This window comes from Helianthus annuus, chromosome 17 (genome assembly GCF_002127325.2).
Source record: "Helianthus annuus cultivar XRQ/B chromosome 17, HanXRQr2.0-SUNRISE, whole genome shotgun sequence".
Taxonomy (NCBI): Eukaryota; Viridiplantae; Streptophyta; class Magnoliopsida; order Asterales; family Asteraceae; genus Helianthus; species Helianthus annuus.
The window spans coordinates 117430105-117455031 of record NC_035449.2 but is presented as its reverse complement, the minus strand read 5'-3'; the positions used below and the strand labels follow the sequence as shown (position 1 = coordinate 117455031).

Genomic DNA, 24927 nt, shown 5'->3' with positions numbered 1-24927 from the left:
ATCTTAATTTTTGTAGCATTTGATTCCATACTTTGAACAACTTCACAAGTCATTTAGATTCGTTTCATGCAAAAGTGACCATGTTTGAAGCCTATATATATACATGCACTAGAAACTACAATGTATTGACCTCCTCTCCTCCCTCTCTACCTACCTATCTACCCATCAAATGGCTCTTCCTAAAGATCAGGAGTTGAAGATCAATAAAGCTTTGTATGAAGCTATGAAGAGTAAAAACGACGACGAAGTGATCCGTATATGTCGAGGAATTGCTAAGGGTGCTTTGCACATAACTAGCATACACGGGGACACCGTCCTCCATATGGCTATTTACCAAAAGAAAACAAACCTGGCCCTCAGGCTCCTGGAAATGGTGCCTTCATGTGATAATCACAAACTCACATGGCAAAACGTTGGGGGTAGCACCATCCTCCACGAGACGGCCACCAACAATCACTACTAGAAAAGACATTATTTTAGGCGTTTCAATATTACATTTTGGGCGTTTTATCACTTAACACCGCCCAAAATATTACTTTTGCATATTCCTAACAATTTTTCGCCCAAAAAAACAAAAGAATAGCCTAAAAAAGTATACAATATGGGCGAACTTCAGTGGAGCCCAAAGAAATCAATTATTTGGGCGAAGACTTGTAAGTGGCCCAAAAATAACAGTTTTTTTGGGCGAAAATTAATGTGGCTAAAAAAAACATGTTATATAAATAGAAAAAACCCTAATAAATCCAAAGCAGTTACTTCAATTCATGCATCTCTCGTTTAATGATTCTTCTCCATCAAAGCCTTACCATCAATTTCTTTGATTCTTTCAACTTATTGATTTAATTCTATTGTTCATTCAATTCAATCATTCCATTAACAAAGGTATATAGAGTTTCATCATATTATCGTTTATATATTTACTCGTTCTTGAATTCTTTTATGATCACTAATTGATTATATGTTGCTATTAATTTGTAGATAAAAATTGTACGGATACTTCGAAACATTTCTCTTCAATATTCTATCAAGACTTAAAGGTATGTAATTTTGGTTTTATCAATAACGTATTCTATTTTTATTTAAATATTTGTGTATAACAAAAGCAATATTAGTCTAACATTTTGTGTATAATATTTCTAATATAGATATGTATGATATGTGTGCATTGAAGATAACCCTTAATAGTATACCCGTCCAAAATTTATCTAATAGAGATAAATTTTGGATTGTCCCCGTTTGGGACTGCTTTTTAAATATTCTATCTCATTAGGATGTGTATGTATTTTAACTTGTTAACTTTTTAAGAAAAAATTGGCAGTATTTCCCCTACTCCTTCGGGTTTGTGGTTTAACCGCATACTTGGGGAGTTGAGGGGAAACGCTGCCGATTTTTTCTTAAATAGTTTTCACGTTAAAATATATACATGTGAGATAGATTATTTAAAAAGTGGGTTAGGATCCACCGCCTAATTTCATACTTAATTGCATATCACTTATTTGATTATTTTAATTTTTCAGATGGAAGGTAGAGAATATTGGATGTACAATAGTAGCGTCGTGCGTACTTCCGAAATATATACGAAAGGCGTTTCTACTTTTCTTAAGGTTGTTGAAGCTAATCGGAGGAATGTTGGCTCCAAAGAGATTTGGTGTCCTTGTATGAGTTGTAAAACTTTTCAAAAATTCGGAAATATTCGTGATATAGAGTATCATTTGCTTGCAAATGGTTTTATGCCTAATTACACTTGTTGGTCAAAACATGGGAATCACGGATTGATGGTGCCACAACATCGACTAATATAGACAATGAGGATGATGAAAATCTCTTATATGATGGCAATTTAAACGTTGATGATTTAAATGATGACGATTTAAATGGTGACGACTTAACTGATGACACTTTAAATGATAAAAACTTAGATGACATGTTTAAGGATTTAGAGAATGATATCGACGATGATGATTATATAAAATTACAACATCTAATTGAAGATGCACAAAAACCATTATACAGCGATTGTGAGATTTCAAAACTTGAAGCTGTGTTGAAGCTATTTAACTTGAAATCAAAAAACAGATGGAGCGATACAAGTCTCACAGATCTATTAGTTGTTTTGCATGACATACTTCCGAAAGATAACGAGTTACCAATTTCATTTTACCAAGCCAAAAAAATGATGAATCCAATAGGATTGGAAGTGGAAAGAATACATGCATGCCCGAATGATTGCATCTTGTATAGAAATGAGTATGAGGGCAGTCATAAATGTGTTGTATGTGACGAATCTAGGTACAAGAGAAAAAGTAAAACTGGTGAATATCATAATGATGTGACGAAAAATGGACCACTGGCCAAAGTAATGTGGTATTTTCCAATTATACCAAGACTAAAACGATTATTTTCAAACGAGAAAGAAGCAAAACTGTTACATTGGCATTCTGATGAGCGTATAAAAGATGGGAAATTAAGACATGTGGCAGATTTGATTCAATGGAGAAATTTTGATAGGAAATATCCAGAATTCAGTAACGAGGCTAGGAACATAAGGTTTGGGCTTAGTTCCGATGGATTCAATCCTTTCGGAAACGCTAGTAGTGGTCATAGTACGTGGCCGGTTCTTCTTTGCATCTACAATCTTCCACCGTGGTTATGCATGAAACGAAAATACATAATGATGCCGTTGTTGATTCAGGGTCCAAAACAACCTGGTAATAAGATTGATACTTATTTGTCCCCTCTGATTGATGACCTAAAAACTTTATGGAGTTCTGGAGCAGATGTGTATGATGCTTATAAGAAGGAATATTTTAAATTGAGTGCCATGATTTTTTGCACCATAAATGATTTCCCAGCGTACGCTAATTTATCAGGATATAGTACGAAAGGTAAAAAAGCTTGTCCTGTTTGTGAAGACGAGACAAGTTCGGTGTGGTTAAATAATTGCAGAAAAACGGTATACATGGGACACCGAAGGTTCCTTCCGCGTGGTCACAATTATCGGTTTAACACAAAGGACTTTAATGGAAGTACCGAGACTGGAAAAGCACCCAAGAATTTTGATGCATTTTCACGAGTTACAAATCTAGAAACCGTGTTGGGAAAAAGAACTCGTGTAAAGCAAGGTGTTAATTGGAAAAGAAGATCAATCTTTTGGGACTTACCATACTGGAGACATTTACAAGTTAGGCATTGTCTAGATGTTATGCATATCGAGAAAAATGTATGTGATAGCTTGATAGGATTATTATTAGACATTCCCGGAAAAACTAAAGATGGTATCAATGTTCGTAAAGATATGGAAGAAATGGGAATACGTAAAGAGCTTGCCCCTGTTGATAAAGGTAATCGTATTTATCTGCCACCTGCGTGTTATACAATGTCAAAGGAAGATAAAACAAAGTTTTGTACATGTTTACACAATATTAAAGTTCCATCTTGCTACTCTGCAAACATTGGAAGGTTGGTGTCGATGAAAGACCGTAAATTAATTGGTATGAAGTCTCATGATTGCCATGTTTTAATGACACATATGATTCCTATTGCTATCCGTGGATTGTTACTAGAGAGCACACGACACACGATCACAAAACTTTGTTTGTTTTTTAACATGATTCAGTCAAAAGTTATTGATCCTGAGGAATTGGATGTATGGCAAAAAGAAATTATCATCACGTTGTGTGAACTAGAAAAGTACTTTCCACCGTCCTTTTTTGATGTGATGGTTCATCTGGTGATTCATATCATTGGAGAAATCAAGGCTTGTGGTCCTGTATTTTTGCGTTATATGTACCCTTTTGAAAGGTATATGGGTGTCTTGAAAGGTTTTGTAAGAACTCGTAGTCATCCTGAGGGTAGTATTGCTACAGGATAGGCTGCCGAGGAGGTGATTGAATTTTGTACAAGTTACGTGGAAGGTGCCAAAAGTATTGGTCAGCCAGATTCTCGTCACTCCGGTAAACTTCAAGGGGTAGGAGGCGTGGGTATGAAAATATTGAACCCAAGTAACGATGATTTAAAACGTGCACATTTCTATGTCCTAAAACACATGACTTGTCTTGCTCCGTATGTCAATGAACACTTGAAGTTATTGCAATCAACCTACCCGAACAAGAGCAAAATGTGGCATGAAATTAAGCATAACAAAGAATTTTCTTCTTGGATGAAAGAAAAGGTAACTAATGGTCAATCAGTTGTTGAACCACTTGTAGAAAAATTGGGGCAAGGTCCGGACTATAGAGTAAAATCTTACCAGGGGTATGTCATGAATGGATATACATTTTACACAAAAAACCAAGATGAGAAAAGTACAATGCAGAATAGCGGAGTTACACTAATAGCATCAACAACTAGATTTGATCGGACGAATCCTGATATAAGGTTAGATATTGCTAGGGAGTCTTATTATGGTGTCATCCAAGAAATTTGGGAGCTCAACTACAGAACTTTCACTGTCCCTGTTTTTAAATGCAAGTGGGTGAATAACAACACAGGTGTTCAAGTTGACAAATACGGCTTTACACTTGTTGACCTTGCAACTAATGGCTACCAATCTGAACCATTTATTCTCGCTTCACATTGCACACAAGTTTTCTTTGTAAATGACCCGAGTAAACCAAGATACCACATCGTTTTACAAGGCAAACGGCGTATCCTTGGTGTTGATAAAGTTGACGAGGAAGAATACGACCATTTTGATGACCTGCCTCCATTTTCTGTCAAATGTAAGTTATATTATAATTATCATCATCTCTGACATCTATATTTTATTTTTAAATATGGTTAAGTATTTTAACATTCTGTTTATTTTCTTGAGATTAGGTTTTTATATAATCACATGAGGTCAAAAAAAGAGAACGCAAAAGGAAAAACTCGTGTTGCCTACTTCAATACCCAATACATCACCGGGAAAGAATGTGAGAAAAATCTGGCAAGTGTTAAAGAACACTTAGTCGAGGTCTACAAACTTCACAAGGACAAAAAGTATTTTCTCGCTCCATTTTTCTACGGGTAATGTATATTATTGTATTTTAACGTGTTATATTTATTTTTTTAATTTTATTATTGATCTTTTATAATGACTATAGCTTAACTACTATTTTGAAGTGGTCATTGGGTGTTGTTTATTGTGTCCCCTTCGGACCGGAAAGGTTGGATTTTGGATTCAGTGTCGATTAGAGCCAAAAAGAATAAAGATCATTATCCTCTAACAAAAGCAATTGAAACTGCCTTTGGAAGTCAATTTACATGGAAGATGGCAAAGGTATGTTATCCATATATATTTTGTATTTTATAAAATTAAAAGATTATTTTATTAATGCATTTTCGTTTGATTCAATGTAGTGTATGCAACAAGATGGCTCTTGGGAGTGTGGATATTTGGTAATAAGAAACATGTTCAACTTTGTTCTCGAAAAGCAATATGATTTTCCGAAAAAGGTAAGTGTTGTATTTAATTTACATATTTTGAATCAATTCTACATGTTTGAATCAATCTTATTTTGTTTACTTGCTTTTTCAGATTTGGAACGACACAAGAGATGTCACTGAAGCGGAAATCGATGACTTGGTTAAGAACATCATGACTCAGTTTGTCAGAGAAGTGCTTAATGATACCACCAAGAAATAGTATCGTGTTTGAACAATTTTTGTAAGATATGTCCGCTATCAAACATGTTTGGGATATATCTGTTTAGGTTTGTTGATGAAACACGTTTGTGATGTTTGTTTGGATGTTTAATGTAATTTTGGTTTCGATTATATGCATTTGTCTTTGTTTTTTACAAATTTTTGGGTGGCTGCATTTATTGAGAAATTCTTGGCATTCAACAAGGGGTTTTATAGAGCATTGTAAAAAGAACTTTTTTGGGCATTTAAAGGGTTTTTTTTGAGCGTTTATGGTTCAAGTAGTTCAGACTTTTAGGAAAGTCTTTTTGGGCGTTTTGGGATTTATTTTGAGTGATTTATGGAAGGTTTTTTGGGCATTTCCATGTTATTTTGGGTAGTTTTGAGTAGGCTTCTTAGGGCTCTTTTTAGGCGTTTTATTTACAATATGGGCGAGTTAATAAACGCTCAGAATGAGTCCTTTGTTTTTTCCAGCTACTATTGTTTGGGCGTTCCTAAATCTACAGAAAACTGCTCAAAATCAATGTTTTGAACGCTCAAAGAAATAATTTTTGTGGTAGTGAATAGGACGGTTAGGGTTGCAGAAGCGATCCTTCCTACATCGCGCTCCCATGTTGCTTAACATGGTCAACAAAGAGGGAGAGACCGTTTTATTCTACGCTGCTTGCCATGGCAAGACTGACATTTATATGTTCCTGCATGATGAAGTCTGTAGATCAAATGAAGGAACATTTGTGGAGGCCTCTCTTAAAAGGGATGACAAATTTACTTTACTCCACATAGCAATTCTAAGCAGAAACTACAGTAAGTGTGCGCGTGCATACGCGAGTGTAATTATTTTTTTAGTTGTTTCAAACTAAGCTTACGCGCTTGTGTGTTTTTTAGGGGTGGCATACGATATAGCGACCAATCATAGAGAGCTAATTCCAGTAAAGGACGCAGATGGCATGACTCCTCTTCAACTTCTTTCAGCTATCAAACCCGAATTCCATCCTAAAAGTCGAATTAAGAGGATGATGTTTAAACGTAAGCTGACTCATATGCTTTACATTCATTTTACCTTCAATTCCGTTAATCATGATTTGAAGTAGTAATTTGCTAAAATGCTTATGATGATTATTTTACCATATTAGTGTAAAAATAGTTCATCTTAGATAGTTAATTTCATATATTTTGTTACAAAAACTATTAGGCATATACCTAAACATAATAAGTATGTGTTCCGAAAATTATAAATTTTTTACTTACACTAATACTTGTTGCGCAAGCGTGGACTGTCGGTTCACTGTCTTTCACAGTTTCAAGCGAAATTTTAGTTTTGAACCTTTTTTTCCATAAAAAAAGTTGTCATCATATTTTTCTTAGAAAACGTTTAAATCGTCATTTCAAATAGATGAATAAGAAAACAGTCTAAAGTTTCTTTTAGAAAAGTTGTCATCCCACGTTGATCATAAACGATGCGTGATGTCAATTAAAATTTATAATAACAAATAGTGTAAAACATGTCTGTAAAGGCTTATCAAACAAAGCAGTAGTGCATCAGGCCTCATTTGGTCATGCACAATCTATAAAAACACTGGTTTTAGTTATTATAAGTCAATATAAGTCTTTCACATTAGTCTATGCTTTTAAGTGTTAAGTTTAAACGGGTTTCTGTAAGTTTTTACGTGTAATGTTTTAAAGCACCACATGATTTTTTTTTTTTTTTGAATGGCTAAACTTGCATGCCATGGAGACATGGAGATTAGTTGTTAGAATTGTTTGCGCTGAAATCGTATAAAGCACCACATGATTAGATTTCTACACAGTGATTGACTAAAGTCAACCATTTACATTAGTGAAAATCATCAAAACAAACATTTTGACAAAACAATTATCAAAATATTTTCGTCTTTCCAATAATAGACATATTAAAAACAATCTAGGTGGCAAAAAAAAAAAAAAAAAAAAAAAAAACACTGCCGGCTAAGACAGTAAATCATGGGCTAAATTTTAGATGGCAAAAAAATTTTAAAGGTTCATTCGGGTGAAAAAAAAAAAAAAAAACCAATTTAAATAATAAAGGTGCAAGAGCATTCATATTATCACATCATATTTTCACCCTAAATTACACTAAAAAACACTACATTTTCTCTCTTATTTTCAATTAAACAATATTTTTATACCTTTATTATTATCTTTTCTCTCTCCTCCAGTCACAAACACTTTCAAAATATATTAAAAAAATTATAGGGGGGTGAACAATGTTCTCAAAATACACAGATGAACAGTAACATTTTCTTTCTCTTTCACTCACAACCACTTTTTATACTCTTTATATTTTAAAAACACCACACACAGAATTTGATGTCAATGCTCTAAGGCATATATACTAAATTTAGCCGGCAACTAAAACATGGCCTACTCTTTACTTTGTCGCCATCTAACAGAACGCTGGAGGGTGTGGTTGGAGCCCCCTAGGGGCTTTATCAGGCCATGTCAGCGCCACCTAGGATCCACCTCAGCCATGGAGCCCTCTTTAATTTGCATGGTGTGGATGGAACACCCTATTAAACAAAATTAAAAAGAAAAAGATTTCATTGGTTTAAATCAAGTGGGCCCCACCTGATAAAGCCCTTCTCCCTCGTTACCATGATGGAGCCCCTCCTATAGCGTCTCCTTTAAATCCGAGGGTGTGGAGGTGTAGCGTCCCGGGGCGCTAAAATTCAGCCTTAGTTAACGCTTTTGAGTATTTTGATAACTTATTTGGAGTAAAAGTCATAGCATTTGATATCAAAACATGTCAAAGTCATAATAAAAGTCAATATTCATTTTGTAATTTTTTCGATTAATGTTCATTTCCTAACTACAACTTGCTTGTTTTCTAGTGATTGACACAGATCTTAATGCTCAACTAAAGACAGGGCCGGCTTTGGGCCTGTGCGGGAGGTGCCACCGCACAGGGCCCAAAGCATCTAGGGGCCAAAAATTCAATGTTTTAAAAACCGGTTTTTAAATCAAACCGGATTAGGCTAAAAAATGGTTCAACCGGTTGAACCAGGTTGTACCGAGCGGTTCAACCAGGTTGACTAGCTAACTCTATAATTTCATAAATTACAACATTAACTCAAAATTTAATCTAAAAATGCATGATTACATATTAAAAGATGATCTAAAAGTAAATCCATAATAAAAAATAATCCAAAAGATAATCGAAAATCATTCAATTTTCCAACAAGCTCTTTTAAATGAAAGTATACGATATGTTTAAGCCATTTGAGTGTTGAATACATCAACTATTTCCGTTTCATACAATATTAAATAAGAACTTTTAGTTACAAATAATCATAATATGTAAAAATTACGTAAGATAAGTAACATATATAATAAAAATAAGTAACAACCCTAACTAAAATAACCCTGGGCCGGTACCGGTATTACGTTTCAAACCGGTATACCGGATTTTACCGCCGGTACAAACCTTATATTGTTTCACTTATTTACCGGGGTGTTTCGTACCGGATTTACATCTGAAAACGGTAATACCGGTATAACCGGCCGGTATTTACCGGTTTTTAAATTGCAAAAATTGTTTAAAAAATATATATGTTTTTAATATATATATTTGATGTAGAAAATTAAAACACAAGTTATCCCTTTGGCTTAATGGATGCGGGAGTTATGTGATGAGCTGGCCATTACGGGTTCGATTCCCACTATGATGCCTTTTCTGTTTTAATTTTTCTAAATTTTCTTTTGTTTTCTAGGCTTGTTTTATTAATTGGGGAAACTCATACCAACAATTTGCAAGCTTATTTTTTTAGTTTTAGTTAGCTTTTTTTTAGTTTTAATTTTGTTTTTTCACTTTTAAATTTAGGCCTTCATAAAGTTGTAAGTTCTTAGATTTTTTTTCTTCTATTTAACAATTTACAAAACAAACTTTACATGTTTACTTGTTTAAATTTATAGGTTTTTTATTTCTCGTTTCTCATTTAACCATTTACAATATAAATTTAGAAGAACTCAGTATCTAGTATCTGATTCTATTTATTTTATTTGTATGACAAGGTTAGTGTTGCCAAACTAATTTGGATATGTTTACACATATATTACAATTCTTCTTACTAAAGAAGATTCAAATGTTAGTTATTTTTGCTTGTCAAGGTATTAAAACTAATGTTAGGTGTATCAATTTATTTGTAAGATAAAACTAGGATTTCTTGTTTTTAATCAATGCTAATTTGAGTTGTGCATTCACTTTACTTTATGAATAGATAATTGTGATACATTGAAATATAAAGAAGAATCGGTATGGATTATAAATACTTGATCGAGAGCTTTACTTCCAAAAACGCTAAAAGTGTCTCACGATTTGTTTAAGTAAGTAAGTTTGATCATTTTGCTACACTATTTTTGTTTCGTTTATGTTGTCACAATTAGTGTCGTTGATGAAACAATGGTTAACCGGGCAGGGTTAACTCACTGGTCTCGTCAAGAAGGGTTAATCCCTTCCTCTCGAGGATCACTGGCTGGATCACCGGTGGGTTGATCTCCTGCACAAGGAAACAAACCGTGACTCGTAACAAGGAGGATGGGGTGGGGGGTGCTCCTTGTTACCACTCTCCGGCGTGAGAATCAGTACTTTACTTGGGAAGCAAAGTAAGATAGTAGTAGTAGTGAGAGAGTTGTGAAGAGATACCTCAAACCTGGTTTGAGGTTGGTATTTATAGCCGAGGAGTGAAGGAGGAGGTGGATGGATAGACTGACGACATGCTGCACCTTTGCAGGTGTGTCAGGCATGTTGGCCGTTGAGACGACGCCACGTCAGTCTGTCGCTTCCGTAGATCTGACAGGTGACTGCCATTGGTTCCACTTGCACTGTGGTGTCAGTCCCACTTGTTGAGCGTATAGGATGCGGTGCTAGCCGCATCGCTGTCTGCGGTTCTCTTGCTAGTGATCAAGAAATACGCGAGATGCGGTGCTGGCCGCATCGTCGCCTGTGGTGACTGTTGCTGTTATCCAGCTTCCTTGTATTGATAGAAGTGTTCACTGGATGCGGTGCGAGGCCGCATCGCTGTGAATACTTCCGTTTTCATACACCAGATGTGATGCTATGTCGCATCACTCTACCGTTCTCATGTTCCATGTAAGTCCTCCTTCGTTACTAGATAGATCGGATTCACCCCTTGTGTCGATGCGTTCTCGCATGGGCACAAGTAGGTTGTTACTAGTGGGGGTTTTGATAAGGGTAATGGTCACTCGCGGTCGATGCTGACGCGAGATCTGGGACCATACCCCTTCAGTCGTATTATGGTTTTTTGATATATGATTGATGAGTTTAAATTACAGGGTGGGGGGCCCAATTTTTTTGTCTCGCACAAGGCCCAAAAGTTTTATATCATTCTCAAGGACAACCCTGTCCAAAAGGCACACCACAAAAATAGAAAAAAAGGTAACATATATGTATCGAGTATGAGATCATAACTATTAATTGACTGTTTTTCCTTATTCTCTTTTAGCCTTTTAGGCAATGTTTTAATATACGGTTTTTATATCGTACCGGATTTGGCTCAGCAACGGTTTAACTGGGTGTATCGGATTTGCCTCATCTAGTACCGCAGGCGGCAGGTATCTCTCACTCTTCTTTCCGTAGATACTTGGATTATGTGATAGTATCTGATACCCTTGAGGGTTTGGGTACAGCTGCGGGCTCGCAGTCTGGTGCTGGGAAGAGGCAAGTAGAAGAGACGGCCGCTGGTGCCGGTGGACCGAAACGTCGGAGGTTGCAGTCTAAGAGGACTGGTCCGACATCAAAGAAACCTGCGGGTACTGTTGGTAAGTGTTGTATTGCTTGTCTCAAGTGTTATGTACAACTTGTGTTTTGATAGCTATTTGACTTTGTTTTGCAGAGCTTCAAGATAAAGATTTTTCTATCTTTGATGCTCCGTTGTCACCTCCGCATGCCACGGGTGCAGGTGCGGGTGCGTCAGAGGAACCTTCGGCACCCTTTGTCAAGGTGGTGCCTGATTCGACCGTGCAAACGGAGGGTACCGCAGAGAAGGTCGCGACCCAGATATTCGATACCGTTGATTCGTCCAACAATCTGATCTCTCCCAATGAGGGTGATAATTTGGGTCTGCGGTTTTCTGATTCTGGGAAGCAAAAGTCTGATGCTGAGCCGCAAAAAACTGATGCTGAGGTGCGGCAGCATGATGCTGAGCCGCAGAAGTCTTCTGCTGGTGAGAAGGGTATCGGTTCGTCTGCCGGTGGTGCGGGTTATGATGGGCCTCCAATTCAGCCTGGGGAGTCTGAATTGGAGTATTATTATCGCACCTATACCAAGGGTCGAAGTACTGTTTATCACCGACCCCCCTGGACTGTTATGCAGGGGGATGATATTTCCAACGACCCCTCTGCGTGCAAGGAGATTCTGGGTGGTTTGGGCACCCCCTTTGAAGTAGAACGTGCCCGTGCCGCCCCCCGTGAGTTGCGCATCAATCAACTTTCCACCTTGCTAGTAGGAAGTTCCATAGTGGCTAACGCCATTTTGGAAGACTACAAGGTGTTAGGCCGCAGAGAGGAGGAAGCTGCTCGCATGCGGGCCGAAGCGGAAGAGTTGATCAAGGCTGCTCGTGTGGGTGCGGAGCAGCTTGAGAAAGATAGAGCTGCGTTTGAGAAGCAGAAGCAGACCTCGGAGTGGGCTGCCACTGCTCAGCTGAAACAGGTTCGTACTCTTGCCAAACTCCTTTCTGATGAACGCAAGAGCTGGAACGAAAAGTTGTCCAATGAGCGCAAGAAGTGGAATGAATCTTGGGCGTAGCAAAATGACAATTTGTTCCGTGCTCGGCAGGAGTTGACGAACGCCAAGGCAGCGAACGTTGCCTTGGGTAGAGAGAAAGCTGCAGCTGAGGCAATTGCGGTTAAAGCGCAGCAGGTGGAGGTCGGGGCCATAAAGGCTTTTGAAGAGGCCAAGGAAGCCGGGGCGCGTGCTGCGAAGGCCCTGGAGGAGGCCGAAGAGAGGGAGAGCCGTTCTTCTAAGGCTCTTGAAGAGGCGAATGCTGAGCGCATTCGTTTAGATAAAGTTGTTGCCAGCCTTCAGGTATGACTTGTTACCTTTGTTTTATATTTCTCTGCTTTTTGAGAATGTTTACTGAGTAAACTGTTTTCTGCTCTTTGACAGGCTGAGGTTCAGACCCGGGAGGTCGCGGTCACTGACCTCACAGCCCGCATGACTGCAGCAGAAGAGCGAGCTAGCACTGCTGTTGAGGCCAAGGATGCCTTGGCATCTTCTTTTAACCAGCTGGAGGCTGATCGCGAGTGGATGCGGAGTCATGACATCGCGCGTGTAAGTATGTTGTGATGTTTGAGCCAAAGGTTGACCATATGCTGACTTTATTATCCTTGTGTTGCAGATTGTTCAGGCCATTATGGATGCTCCTGAAACCGCAGCTGGTTTGGATTTGGTCAAGCAGCGTGCTCGTGACGCTGGCTTTAAAGCTGGTTATAATCGTTGCATTTCCCATATGAACGTCATGTCCATAGGCGGTGTTATCGAAGAGCGATCCGGTTTTCGGGACGTGGATACCGAAGGTCGCCTGAACGCGGCCGTAGCCTCCTTTTATGATACGTCCCTCTCTAGTGTGGAGAAGTTGGACGACTGTTTAGAGGCTGCGGACTACGTTGACCGGCTGCGGATGCTCTATGCCGATGCAGAAGAGGAAGATCCCGCTGGTGGTGCTGGAGATGACGCGGGTACCAGCGGTACGAAATAGGGTTTAGGTTGGCAAGTGCGCCCCCTTTTTGTTTTTCCTCTTGTATATACTAAGAACTTTATGTAAATCCATTAAGCATCACGTGGGTGCTTGAATTTTTTGAATATAAAGTTTTTTGTTCAGTTTGTACAAGTGTTTTTAATTCTTGCATGTTTGAACGTATGTATGCGGAACTTTACCCATTTGTGAATGGGGTCAAGTATACTCCATACTTTTGTCATATGAGTATGCGTCAATTCTGTTATTTACCCCGTTAGGGTTTTAGAATTGTGTAAGCTTTGTAAAAGCTTATATATCCGGAACTCTACCAATTTGTGAATGGGGTCAAGTATACTTCATACTTTTGTCGTATGAGTATGCGTCAATTCTGTTATTTACCCCGTTAGGGTTTTAGAATTGTGTAAGCTTTGTAAAAGCTTATATATCCGGAACTCTACCCATTTGTGAATGGGGTCAAGTATACTTCATACCTTTGTCATATGAGTACGCGTCAATTCCATTGTTTGCCTTTTTGGGCTCAGGAATTGTGTAAAGTGTTAACAAAAAACTTGTTTATCCGGCCGGATAAATATGCAAGTCTTTTTGCCTTTTGCTGGCCTATTACAATATTTGTGTGTGGTTACCACTTTGTATGGGTATCGCGAATGAAGATTTTGCCAATCTGTTTTTGGGATACCGCAAAGTGGAACACGCATTTGTAATAGTAGTAACAAATAATAATGTATAAAATTGCTTATTTATTTATTTGCCAATGGCCTGCGGCCCGCTATGTTACATAGAAAATGTAGGAACATGGCTTACATATAACAGCGTCGAAGCTGTTGTGCGTTCCATGTTAGTGCGATAGGTTCGCCTTCTAACGTTTGTAATTTGTATGCGCCTTTTCCTAAGACCTCTTTGATGAGGTAGGGTCCTTCCCACTTGGGGGCAAGTTTGCCTGGGCGCTCAACATTAGATGCTTTGTTGTCGCGTAGGACGTAGTCTCCTGGATTGAAAGTACAAACGCGGACTCGCGTGTTGTAGTACTTTTCAAGTTTGGATTTATATTTGGCCTCGTTGATGGCAGCGTTTTCGCGCCTTTCTTCCAAGAGGTCCAAATCGATCCTGCGTTCTGTGATGTTGTCTAGTTTTTCAATAGCCAACATTCTAGGAGAGGGGAGACCTACTTCCGCGGGGATCACCGCTTCTGAACCGTAGACTAGGCTGAAGGGTGTTTCCCCATTGCTTGTTTTTGGGCTAGTACGGTGAGCCCATAGGATACTTGGGAGTTCATCGACCCAGCCACGCCTGGCTGTTCCCAACCTTGCTTTGATGCCTCGACTAGGCTTTTGTTGATACTCTCAACTTGGCCGTTTCCTTGCGGATGTGCCACGGATGAGAATATGTGTTCAACGTGTAGTTCTTTTAGCCATTTTTGAAATTCGTCAGCAGCAAAGTTGGTGCCATTATCGGTGATAATGCACATTGGTAACCCGAAACGGCAGATGATGTGTTCCCAAATGAATTTTCTTGTTATCATAGCAGTGGTTGAGGCGAGCGGTTTTGCTTCTACCCATTTTGTGAAGTAATCAACCGCTACTATGATAAATTTGACCGCACCCGGAGCGTTAGGGAAAGGTCCCACAACGTCAATTGCCCATTTCTGAAAGGGCCATGCGGTTGTGACGGGGACTAAGTTGTTCTTTGGCCGCAAAGTTTTTGGAGCATGACGTTGACAGTCGATGCATTTGCGCAACTCTTTGACGGCGTCCAGGTGCATGCCGGGCCAGTAATACCCGGTATTCATGATTTTGCCCACTACCATGCGCGGTCCAGCATGTATGCCACATATGCCCTCGTGTATCTCTCGGATGAGGTATGTGGCATCCTGGGGGTTGACGCATCGTAGTAGTGGTCCTAGGTATGATTTGCGGTATAGGATACCGTCTCCCATTTGATAATGGCACGCTTTGTATTGTAGCTTGCGTGCCTCTGACTTGCTTTCGGGAGTCACACCTGATTGCAGATATGCGATGATAGGTGTCATCCATGATGTTGTACCGTATTGAATGACGTTGACTTGGCGCAGGGGTACCGAAGGATTTTGCAGAATTTCGATTCGTATCTCCTTTGCCAAGTGCTGGAAGCTGGTGGATGCGAGTTTTGATAGTGCATCCGCGGACTTGTTTTCACTTCGATTAATATGTCGGATATTGAACGAAGCGAAATTGGATGTTAGTTGTAGGGCTTGCTCGAGGTAGAGGATCATAATATCCCCCTTTGCGGCATAGTCGCCGCGTATTTGTCCTGCAACCAACAAAGAGTCGACGTATGCTTCCAGATGCTGCACACCGAGTTTGACTGCTAAACGTAGTCCGGCCAGTAGGGCTTCATATTCGGCCTCCTTATTTGTGCTTTTGAAATCGAGGCGGATGGCATATGTAAGCTCTTGGCCATCAGGGCACCGTCGGTAAATAGTGCCCAAGTTTCCGAGGAAGATGGCGTTGGTGCAGGGTTTTGTGCTTGTTCGCATTCTTGGATGCGATTCACCGGTACTTCGGCAGCGAAATCAGCTAAGATTTGGCCTTTTATCGCGGGGCGCGGTTTGTAGTTCAACGTGTGCGCGCCCAGCTCTATTGCCCATTTTGCTAATCTCCCAGAAATGTCAGGTTTGGATAGGATCGGGCCGATCCTGTAATTGGTTAGCACCGTGATGACATGGTTCGCGAAGTAGCGTCGCAACCTTCTTGATGCGTGCACTAGTGCTAATACCAATTTTCCATTATTGAGTACCTTGTTTCTGGGTCGTTGAGCATCTTGCTGATGTGGTCGGGGTGCGCTCTTGTGGTCGGGGGACAAGGCGTGACCCAATGTAACCTTTTGCTCTGGGTATCTCGCGTTGAGAACCCATTTCTCTGGTTGGTTATTGGGGGTAGGCCTTGCGACCTTGGTCGGACGTAGTTCGTCCGTTATCTTGACGTCTTTTCGTGCGTAGATTACCGCGACCCCCGATTCGGTTGGAAAACCGACAGCAGAGTGGGGGACGGATGTAATCATATTGAAATTGCCTTGGGATTCTCTCCCAAGGAGTACGTCATATCTGGAGGTGTGAGGTAAAACCATGAAGTTTACCTCTTCTATTCTTGTGTGTCTGCCGTTGGTAAAACGCACAGGAAAAGTGATCTGGCCTAGGGGAAAGACAGTTTCCCCTGCGAACCCGGCCAATGGGTAATCTACTGCTTGCAACCGATCTTTGTCCTCCTGGTCGAACTGGTTGAAGCATTGTTCGTAGATTATGTCAGAAGTACTGCCCGGGTCGATGAATAGACGCTCGGTGCAGTAATGTGCCAGTTGGCCTGTAATAACGACGGCGCGCCTATCGCGCGGTCCGCCTCGGACTTTTGGAAAGACGACTTGCTCGTCTTTCCAGTCATTGTCCGGCCTTCTTGCCGCTTTGCGCGGCCTACCTTTGCCTCCGTTGATCATGTGGGTGGAAGCCACGTACTTAGGGGTGATGCGCTTGGTGGGTTTTTGTCCACCTGGCAAAAGATGTTGCAGTTTCCCCTCTTTTAAGGCTCGTTCAATCTCCAGCCGGAGACTGATGCAGTTGTTTGTGGTGTGGCCCGAGTCCTTGTGGTACTCACAATAGAGTGTGAGGTCCTGATTTTTCTTGGACTTCATTGGTTGGGCCGGTCGTAAGAGCTGTGCGTCCGTAAGAAGGACTTCGCTTGGCGACACAGTGATCTCGGTCCAGTTGCGGTCCCGAGAATCTTTCTTTGGGGCCCGGTTGTCCCGTTGGGGATTGTAGTTCCTTGGGTCAAACGGGTTGGTCCGCGGGAAGTATGGTTTGGAAATATCGCGATTTCCAATGTCCCGGTTGCGTTTGTTGTTACGCTTGGACCCTTGGTGGGAGGTTTCGGCTTGGGGATGTGCCTTTGCCACATGCGGTTCGAGAGACCGCTGCGTTTGGGCGTATGTCTTGACCGCGACCATGACGTCTTCCCATTTTTTAGGCAAACCCTCCTTGCCAGAGATGGTCATGACCATCTGCCTGTCCCTAACGGCCTTGATGAAATGGTTCCGTGCCATTTGGTCTTGCACGTCACCTATCTCTAGGCACTCTTTATTGTACCGGACGACGAATGCTTCTAATGATTCGTCGTCCCTTCGCCAGATGTTCATGACGTCCAACGAGTCACGTATGTGACGTCATTGTTGGCTGAAATGAGCGAGTAACTTTGCGTGCAAGTCCTCGAATGAGGCCAGTGATCCCACTGGCAAAGAATCGAACCATGCCCTGGCCAGGCCCGTGAGGGTCTGGGGGAAAAAGTTGCACCAGGTGGGTTCGTCCCACAGGCCGTTGCACCCTGCGCCCATGAAAACGTTCATGTGGTCGTCCGGGTCGGACGAACCGTTGTATTTCCCGACATTGAATGGGAATTTTGTTGTGGTAACATGGGCGTGGGCAATTCGCGGGGCGAATTTGGAATTTTCGGCCGCAGCTTTGGGCCTGTATGGCTGGTTCTCAGGGCATTTTGCAGCCCTGAGGTATGTACTGCGGGGGTGAGTGGGAGGAACATAGGTGCATCCTCCCGGTCTGCTGTTGGTGTCATGCGAATCCCCGATATATATATGGTCGTCCGGGTCAGTACGACCATACCCTTCGGTATATGGTTGCGGGCCCAACCGGCTCTGAATTCCAGAGCCATGTCGGGATGCTTACCGTCGTTTGTCCTCAACGTGAGGACCTAGGCGGGTATGCACTGATCCCCTGGTGTGGGACCCGTATGCGGAATCATCCTCGTTGATTGTGTGGATCGAACAGTAAGATGATCCGCGGTCTTCACGTCTGCTTCTCGAAGCTGGACGTGAATGTCCCCTACCTTCGTATTGTAGAATACGTTCAGCAGGGGTGTGCGATGCTGGGGTTGGCCCAGCTTGTATGTGCGCTTCCGCACAAGCGCGGTTGTATGTTGCGGCCAGCAGGGTGGCCTGTTGGTCATACCAGATGTGGGGGTCCATGTTCGGGGGGATCACAGATGCGTACTGTGATAAGTCATGCCCGAACGTTAGGGATGGACCCCTTTGCGTTGATGTGCCGATATGGCCCGGATTCGGTTCCGGTGGGGTACTCCTCACATTTCCTGTGTTGGTGGGGAGTGGATTATCCCCTGTAGTATTGTTTTGGTGATCAGTCATGATTTTGAGAGAGGACAAAGGATGATCGAAAAAGTGCTAAGAGTAGCGGTGGGTGCCAATGATGAAACAATGGTTAACCGGGCAGGGTTAACTCACTGGTCTCGTCAAGAAGGGTTAATCCCTTCCTCTCGAGGATCACTGGCTGGATCACCGGTGGGTTGATCTCCTGCACAAGGAAACAAACCGTGACTCGTAACAAGGAGGATGGGGTGGGGGGTGCTCCTTGTTACCACTCTCCGGCGTGAGAATCAGTAGTTTGCTTGGGAAGCAAAGTAAGATAGTAGTAGTAGTGAGAGAGTTGTGAAGAGATACCTCAAACCTGGTTTGGGGTTGGTATTTATAGCCGAGGAGTGAAGGAGGAGGTGGTTGGATAGACTGACGGCATGCTGCACCTTTGCAGGTGTGTCAGGCATGTCGGCCGTTGAGACGACGCCACGTCAGTCTGTCGCTTCCGTAGATCTGACAGGTGACTGCCATTGGTTCCACTTGCACTGTGGTGTCAGTCCCACTTGTTGAGCGTATAGGATGCAGTGCTAGCCGCATCGCTGTCTGCGGTTCTCTTGCTAGTGATCAAGAAATACGCGAGATGCGGTGCTGGCCGCATCGTCGCCTGTGGTGACTGTTGCTGTTATCCAGCTTCCTTGTATTGATAGAAGTGTTCACTGGATGCGGTGCGAGGCCGTATCGCTGTGAATACTTCCGTTTTCATACACCAGATGTGATGCTATGTCGCATCACTCTATCGTTTTCATGTTCCATGTAAGTCCTCCTTCGTTACTAGATAGATTGGATTCACCCCTTGTGTCGATGCGTTCTCGCATGGGCACAAGTAGGTTGTTACTGGTGGGGGTTTTGATAAGGGTAATGGTCACTCGCGGTCGATGCTGACGCGAGATCTGGGACCATACCCCTTCAGTCGTATTATGGTTTTTTGATATATGATTGATGAGTTTAAATTACAGGGTGGGGGGCCCAATTTTTTTGTCTCGCACAAGACCCAAAAGTTTTATATCATTCTCAAGGACGGCCCTGACTAAAGAAGCTCCCTTTCGGCAAGAAATTGTGGAAATTAAAGAAAGAAAAACATTCATGTGAGTGGGCAATGAAAATCGCTAACTTGTTGATAAAAGAAGATAACTCATGGGAAAAGACTGCATCATGGACCGATTCTGGACGATGCATGTCCAAACTCAAACCCGACCAAATGATCACCACAGCCGCCGAAGTGAAACTTTTTCATACAGCTGATACGCCATTGCTGTTAGCAACCATACATGATTCAACCGAGATTGTTAGAGAAATACTGAACATCTATCCTCAGGCCGTCGAACATGTCGACAAAGAAGGGCACAATATTTTACATTTGGCAATATGGCATAGACGTTATGAAATCATTGATATGGTGGAAGAAATGGAGTACCCATTGACCAGATTAAGAGGAAGGCTTGACAGCAATTATAACACTTTGTTGCACATGGTTGGTCACAAAGTAGATGACATGAAGGAGGATATAAAACATCCTGCTCAAGAACTGAAAGAGGATCAACGTCTTTATAAGGTGGTTATTCTTTTTGAAACCTATACATTAACGGTCTTAATATTCACACATCCCTCCACTCTATCTTTCTTTATATATACATAAATAGATAGAGAGAGATAGAGTGAAAAGGACGTGAGAACAAGAATTTAGGGGTGTGAATAAAACAAGCCTTAATTGTAGTAATATGTTCTGTCATTTTCTTGAACCAAATCATTAACAACGGTATCGGTTTTGAGTTTTCAATACCGTAATTTATTTTTAAATGGAGTTGGTAACTTATAGACAAAGACAACTTTTATGAACACCTAGTTTAATTATTCGTCAATCATGACGACATGATTAAAGAAATTTCTTGTATAGAAAAACAAAGATTTTTTTAACGCTACAATACATGAAGAATAAAATAAAATATAAATATATTTTTAAAATAAAAGTATTTGACATAAAGTAATGTTTAATTTTTGGGTAAATTTTGAGTCCCTGTGTTTTATTGGTTTTAACTGGTTGAATCCAAAAGCAAAAACTTTAACGACCTTAGTCCCCATAAGCATTTTCTTTAAATAGGAACAAATTTTGTTTATGTATAATTAATGTGCTTAAGTCATGTGTATAATATCCAATATATATATATATATATATATATATATATATATATATATATATATATATATATATATATATATATATATATATATATATGGTTGAGTTCATTTCAGAACTCTAAATAACATCAGAACTTTCAGAACTCCTAATAAATAATCATTTTATATATAAGTTTGTGTATTTAGGATCTTTTTATCATCTATTATATGTATTTCTTTGATTACATACATGTTAAAAGTAGTTTACATATGTTTAATTGCCAAAATTATATATATGTGTCATAACTAATTACATATATGTAAAAAGACTAGTTTACATATGTGTAATTATAAAATTACATATAAAAAATGATAAAATTACTCTTAACATGTATGTAATCGTAAAAAATACACATAATAAATGATAAAATTATTCTAAACATAAAAATATATAAATAAAACGATTGTTTATTAGGAGTTCTGCGAGTTCTGTAAATATTTATGGTTCTGAAATGATCATGGCCCTATATATATATAGGGGATGGTTCAAATGAAAACCACTTTTATCGCGAAAACTCGAAAACTAACTAAAAAAAGCTTAAAAAACACACAATTTTTTTTTATAAAAATCGCAGGTTTTTATATATATATATAAAAACTTTTTTCCAAAAAAAAACATTTTTTTTTGTAGTACACATGTATAATAATACACATGTGTAGTACACATATACATGTGTAGTATTACACATGTGTACTACAATTTTTTTTTTGAATTTTTTTTTATATATAAAAAGTGGCGAAAATTGGTATGCAAACAAAATAAATTTTGGTATGTTTTTTTTGACTTTTTTAGTTAGTTTTCGAGTTTTCGTGATAATTATTGGTTTTCATTTGAATCTTCCCCTATATATATATATATATAGGAAGGTTAACGTACATTACGGCTTAACGTACATCACGTACGGCAGGTAATTACGCACGTTAATTTTAAAATCACGCACGTTATAACTTAAAAATCCAAAATCACGCATGTTGAAACACAATAATCACGCATATTGAAAACATTAATCACCCATGTTATATAACAAATCATGCACGTTATCGTTTGTGAAGTACGTTAAGCCGTAATGTACGATATACTTTCTATATATATACATTGAAATTGTAAAATACAATATTTCTTTACGCTCTGAAATTACGTACGTTGTAAAATTCAAAGCGTAACCACGCATGTTGAAAAAACTCAATCACGCATGTTTCATTATGTAATGAAGCATGTTATATAAATCTAGTAATAATGTGTTTTGCTAATCACGCATGTTATAGTTATGTAATAAAGCATGTTACATAAATCATGCGTGACCATGTCTTTTCAACATGCATAATTATGGTTTTTCAACATGCGTGATTAGGTTTTGAGTTTACAACGTGCGTAATTTCACAGCAAAGACTCATACGTTAAGGAATATTGTATGTTAACTGGCCCCTCGAGATCGAGATCGAGAGAGAGAGAGAGAGAGGGGGGGGGGTGATGGGGGTAAACAGTTAAAATTTAGGATCATATTTAGTGGATTTTTTTATTTGCCATATGGATTTGTATGTATATAAAATTACAACTTTAAAAAAAATGAATTGTTGATAAAATTTTAGGTTTGTGGAGTTTGTTATTGCAATACTTTAATGTTCTACAATAAACCTCACCATATTATATTTAGTGTATTAATCATTATATTTGGGTATTATGCATTATTTTAGAGATAATTTTTATCAGTACTTGATTCACCAAAAAAATATATCTAGTGTATTATTAATTGTTTTAGAGATAATTATTATCTGGTTACACTTATACTTTCTTTTTGTTGTAACCTATATAAGGAGATTTTGTTTTCAGTAACACATAATATATAATTCAGCAATCATAGTTTTATTTGAGAGTTAGCATCAACACTTTTAGAATACTAAATGTGTAATGACATAATGCATATAACAAAAACAAACACATAAATTATCTTTTAATCTGAATTACACATGTTTTTCTCCTTCATTTTTCATTGTATTCATTCTCTATTTGATTTGTATATATAGAGGGTGGAGAAGATATGTACAACCTTAGACATGAGTACCCGAAACGCCAACCAGAAGACCGCTTTCGAGGTGTTTTCCGAAGCGAATGACAAACTCCGCGCCGAAGCAAAGGTGTGGATGTGCGAAAATTCAAAAAGCTGCTCCATTGTCGCTGTGCTAATCGCAACAGTAGCGTTTACATCCGCCTACACCGTCCCAGGAGGTCCAAGTGAGACTGGTCATCCAGTTCTCAAGGGAAAACCCATGTTTCTCCTCTTTACATTAGCTGATGCAATTTCACTCTCAAGAGCATTGACATCAGTTATCGTATTTCTCAACATTGTCACATCACCATTTCATTTTAAGGATTTTGCCTCACATCTTTTTGAAAAACAACTTACAACACTTATCCTGTTGATCATCTCTGTGGCAACGATGATGGTAGCATTTGTAGCCACACTTATTTTAACCATCAGCAATCAAGGAAAGTGGTCAGACGTAACGTTGTACGCAGTTTCATTCTTCCCGGTGCTTGTTTTCTTCTACTCTTACATATCAGATTACTGGAATATGATTGTTGGTTTCTTCCGGGCACTCAAGAAGACGATGTCAAAAATAGTTCTTGGTTTTCATAACCTGTGGGACTACAAACCACAATCTACATATCCAGTTGATGGTACTGTCCATTTTTCATCAATTTCGCACGTTTAAGTGCATATTTTATTTTATTGACCTTTCTGATTTGTTGTTGGTGTGGTTTTGTGTTTATAACAGTGAATAATTTGCCGTTGCTTTAGTGATTAACGGCAAACCATCTTGAAGTTGTGTATTATTTGTATTTAATACTAACTATGAACAACCTGCCATTTGTGTTATGTGATCTAGATGTACGGAATTTTCTTTTTGTAATATGAGAAAGGTAAAAATCATAATTATCCATGACTGTCTCTGTCACACCCCAATTTTCGATGGCCCCGGTTGGCGTAGGGTTTAAGCGTGACGACTGGATAACAATATCACAATATATATGCAATGGAAGTATTGAGTAAAAGTATTTAATACTAAAAGCTTGAATATATAGAAATATTTATACAAGCGTTCGAGTACATGCCCACACGCGAGATCAATATAAAATGAGCTTTAGACATTATAGGCCTTAAGCTGAGGAGTTGCAAATTCTATAGCCTTCATCATAGCCGACCCGGATTCCCAGCCTAATATCAAGATTTGATACCTACGGTTCAATATTTTGCAAATAGTAAATACAATTAACCGACCCGTTTTGAAAAATAATTTTCCAAAAAGAGTTTAATAATAATTAAGGTACACACCAGAGTTTAATATTTATTGAGATTTTATTTTGTCACCAGTTTTACAATACTTGTCATACAGTCGGGAACTAGAAATCATAGCTGGTCATTTTCAGTGCAATAATAATTAAGGTACACACCAGAGTTTAATAACCCGTCTTATAGTCAGTATGCGTACCTCGTCACGTTATTTAGTATGGCCATGATAGTTTATGAGTCAGAACGCCCGGACATGGTAACATTTACCTCCAATTGTTTCAGTAATTAAGTAATACAAATTAAACCGAGTTATTATATTTATAAGCAGATCTCATGGCTCATTTATAAAATACCCGCTCCAAGTGGCATATTTGCCATACCCCAAGTTTAAAAATAAAATAAGTTAAGAGTATTTACCTTTTGCTAGCTTCCAACCATTAACGATTTTAGTTTAGCAAAAGCCGCAAGTCTAAGTATTATTGCCCAAGTCCGATTATCTGGGGGGTCATAGGTAAGTTCCCTAGACTTGACCCATTAACTTAGGAAAAGGTTCGGTTTCGCCAGATTAAGCGTAGACTGTATAGAATGTGGTCTATATATACTTATCTGAGTGTATTGACTCATTGGATAAAGGTTATTTTACCAAACATTCTGTTTTAAAGTGGTTTTGAAGTATTTTGACCCGTTACGCCTATTTTATGCGAACTAGGTTCATATAACTAGTTATGCGCGTATAAGCGGGTTCAGAAGGTCGGTTGGGTCTATGACAAGTCCGAGGTGTCAAAACATATTTTATAACATTATACGTTCTATTTAGAAAGTCAGAATGTTATTTAGCTTAAAACCTTTATTTAGTCATTATGACGAAAAAGGGCATAATTGTCATTTTTAATATATATATA

General features: G+C 39.4%; 2 protein-coding genes and 1 long non-coding RNA gene across 3 annotated transcripts; all 3 read left to right on the top strand.

Moving 5' to 3' along the window:
* The first annotated feature begins 1924 nt into the window (after positions 1–1924).
* On the top strand, positions 1925–3871 carry LOC110924742. Its single transcript, XM_022168735.1, has one exon. It carries the CDS (start codon positions 1925–1927, stop codon positions 3869–3871), a length of 1947 nt encoding a protein of 648 aa, XP_022024427.1.
* A 1354-nt stretch (positions 3872–5225) lies between these two features.
* On the top strand, positions 5226–5616 carry LOC118489176. Its single transcript, XR_004886619.1, has 3 exons — positions 5226–5260; positions 5341–5436; positions 5519–5616. It is a non-coding gene; the product is annotated as an uncharacterized LOC118489176 (long non-coding RNA).
* A 14037-nt stretch (positions 5617–19653) lies between these two features.
* LOC110924741 (ankyrin repeat-containing protein ITN1-like) lies at positions 19654–23533 on the top strand. Its single transcript, XM_022168734.1, has 3 exons — positions 19654–20109; positions 22758–23412; positions 23511–23533. The coding sequence occupies exons 1-3, from the start codon at positions 19654–19656 to the stop codon at positions 23531–23533; spliced, it is 1134 nt and encodes a 377-aa protein (XP_022024426.1).
* The last annotated feature ends 1394 nt before the right edge of the window (positions 23534–24927 follow it).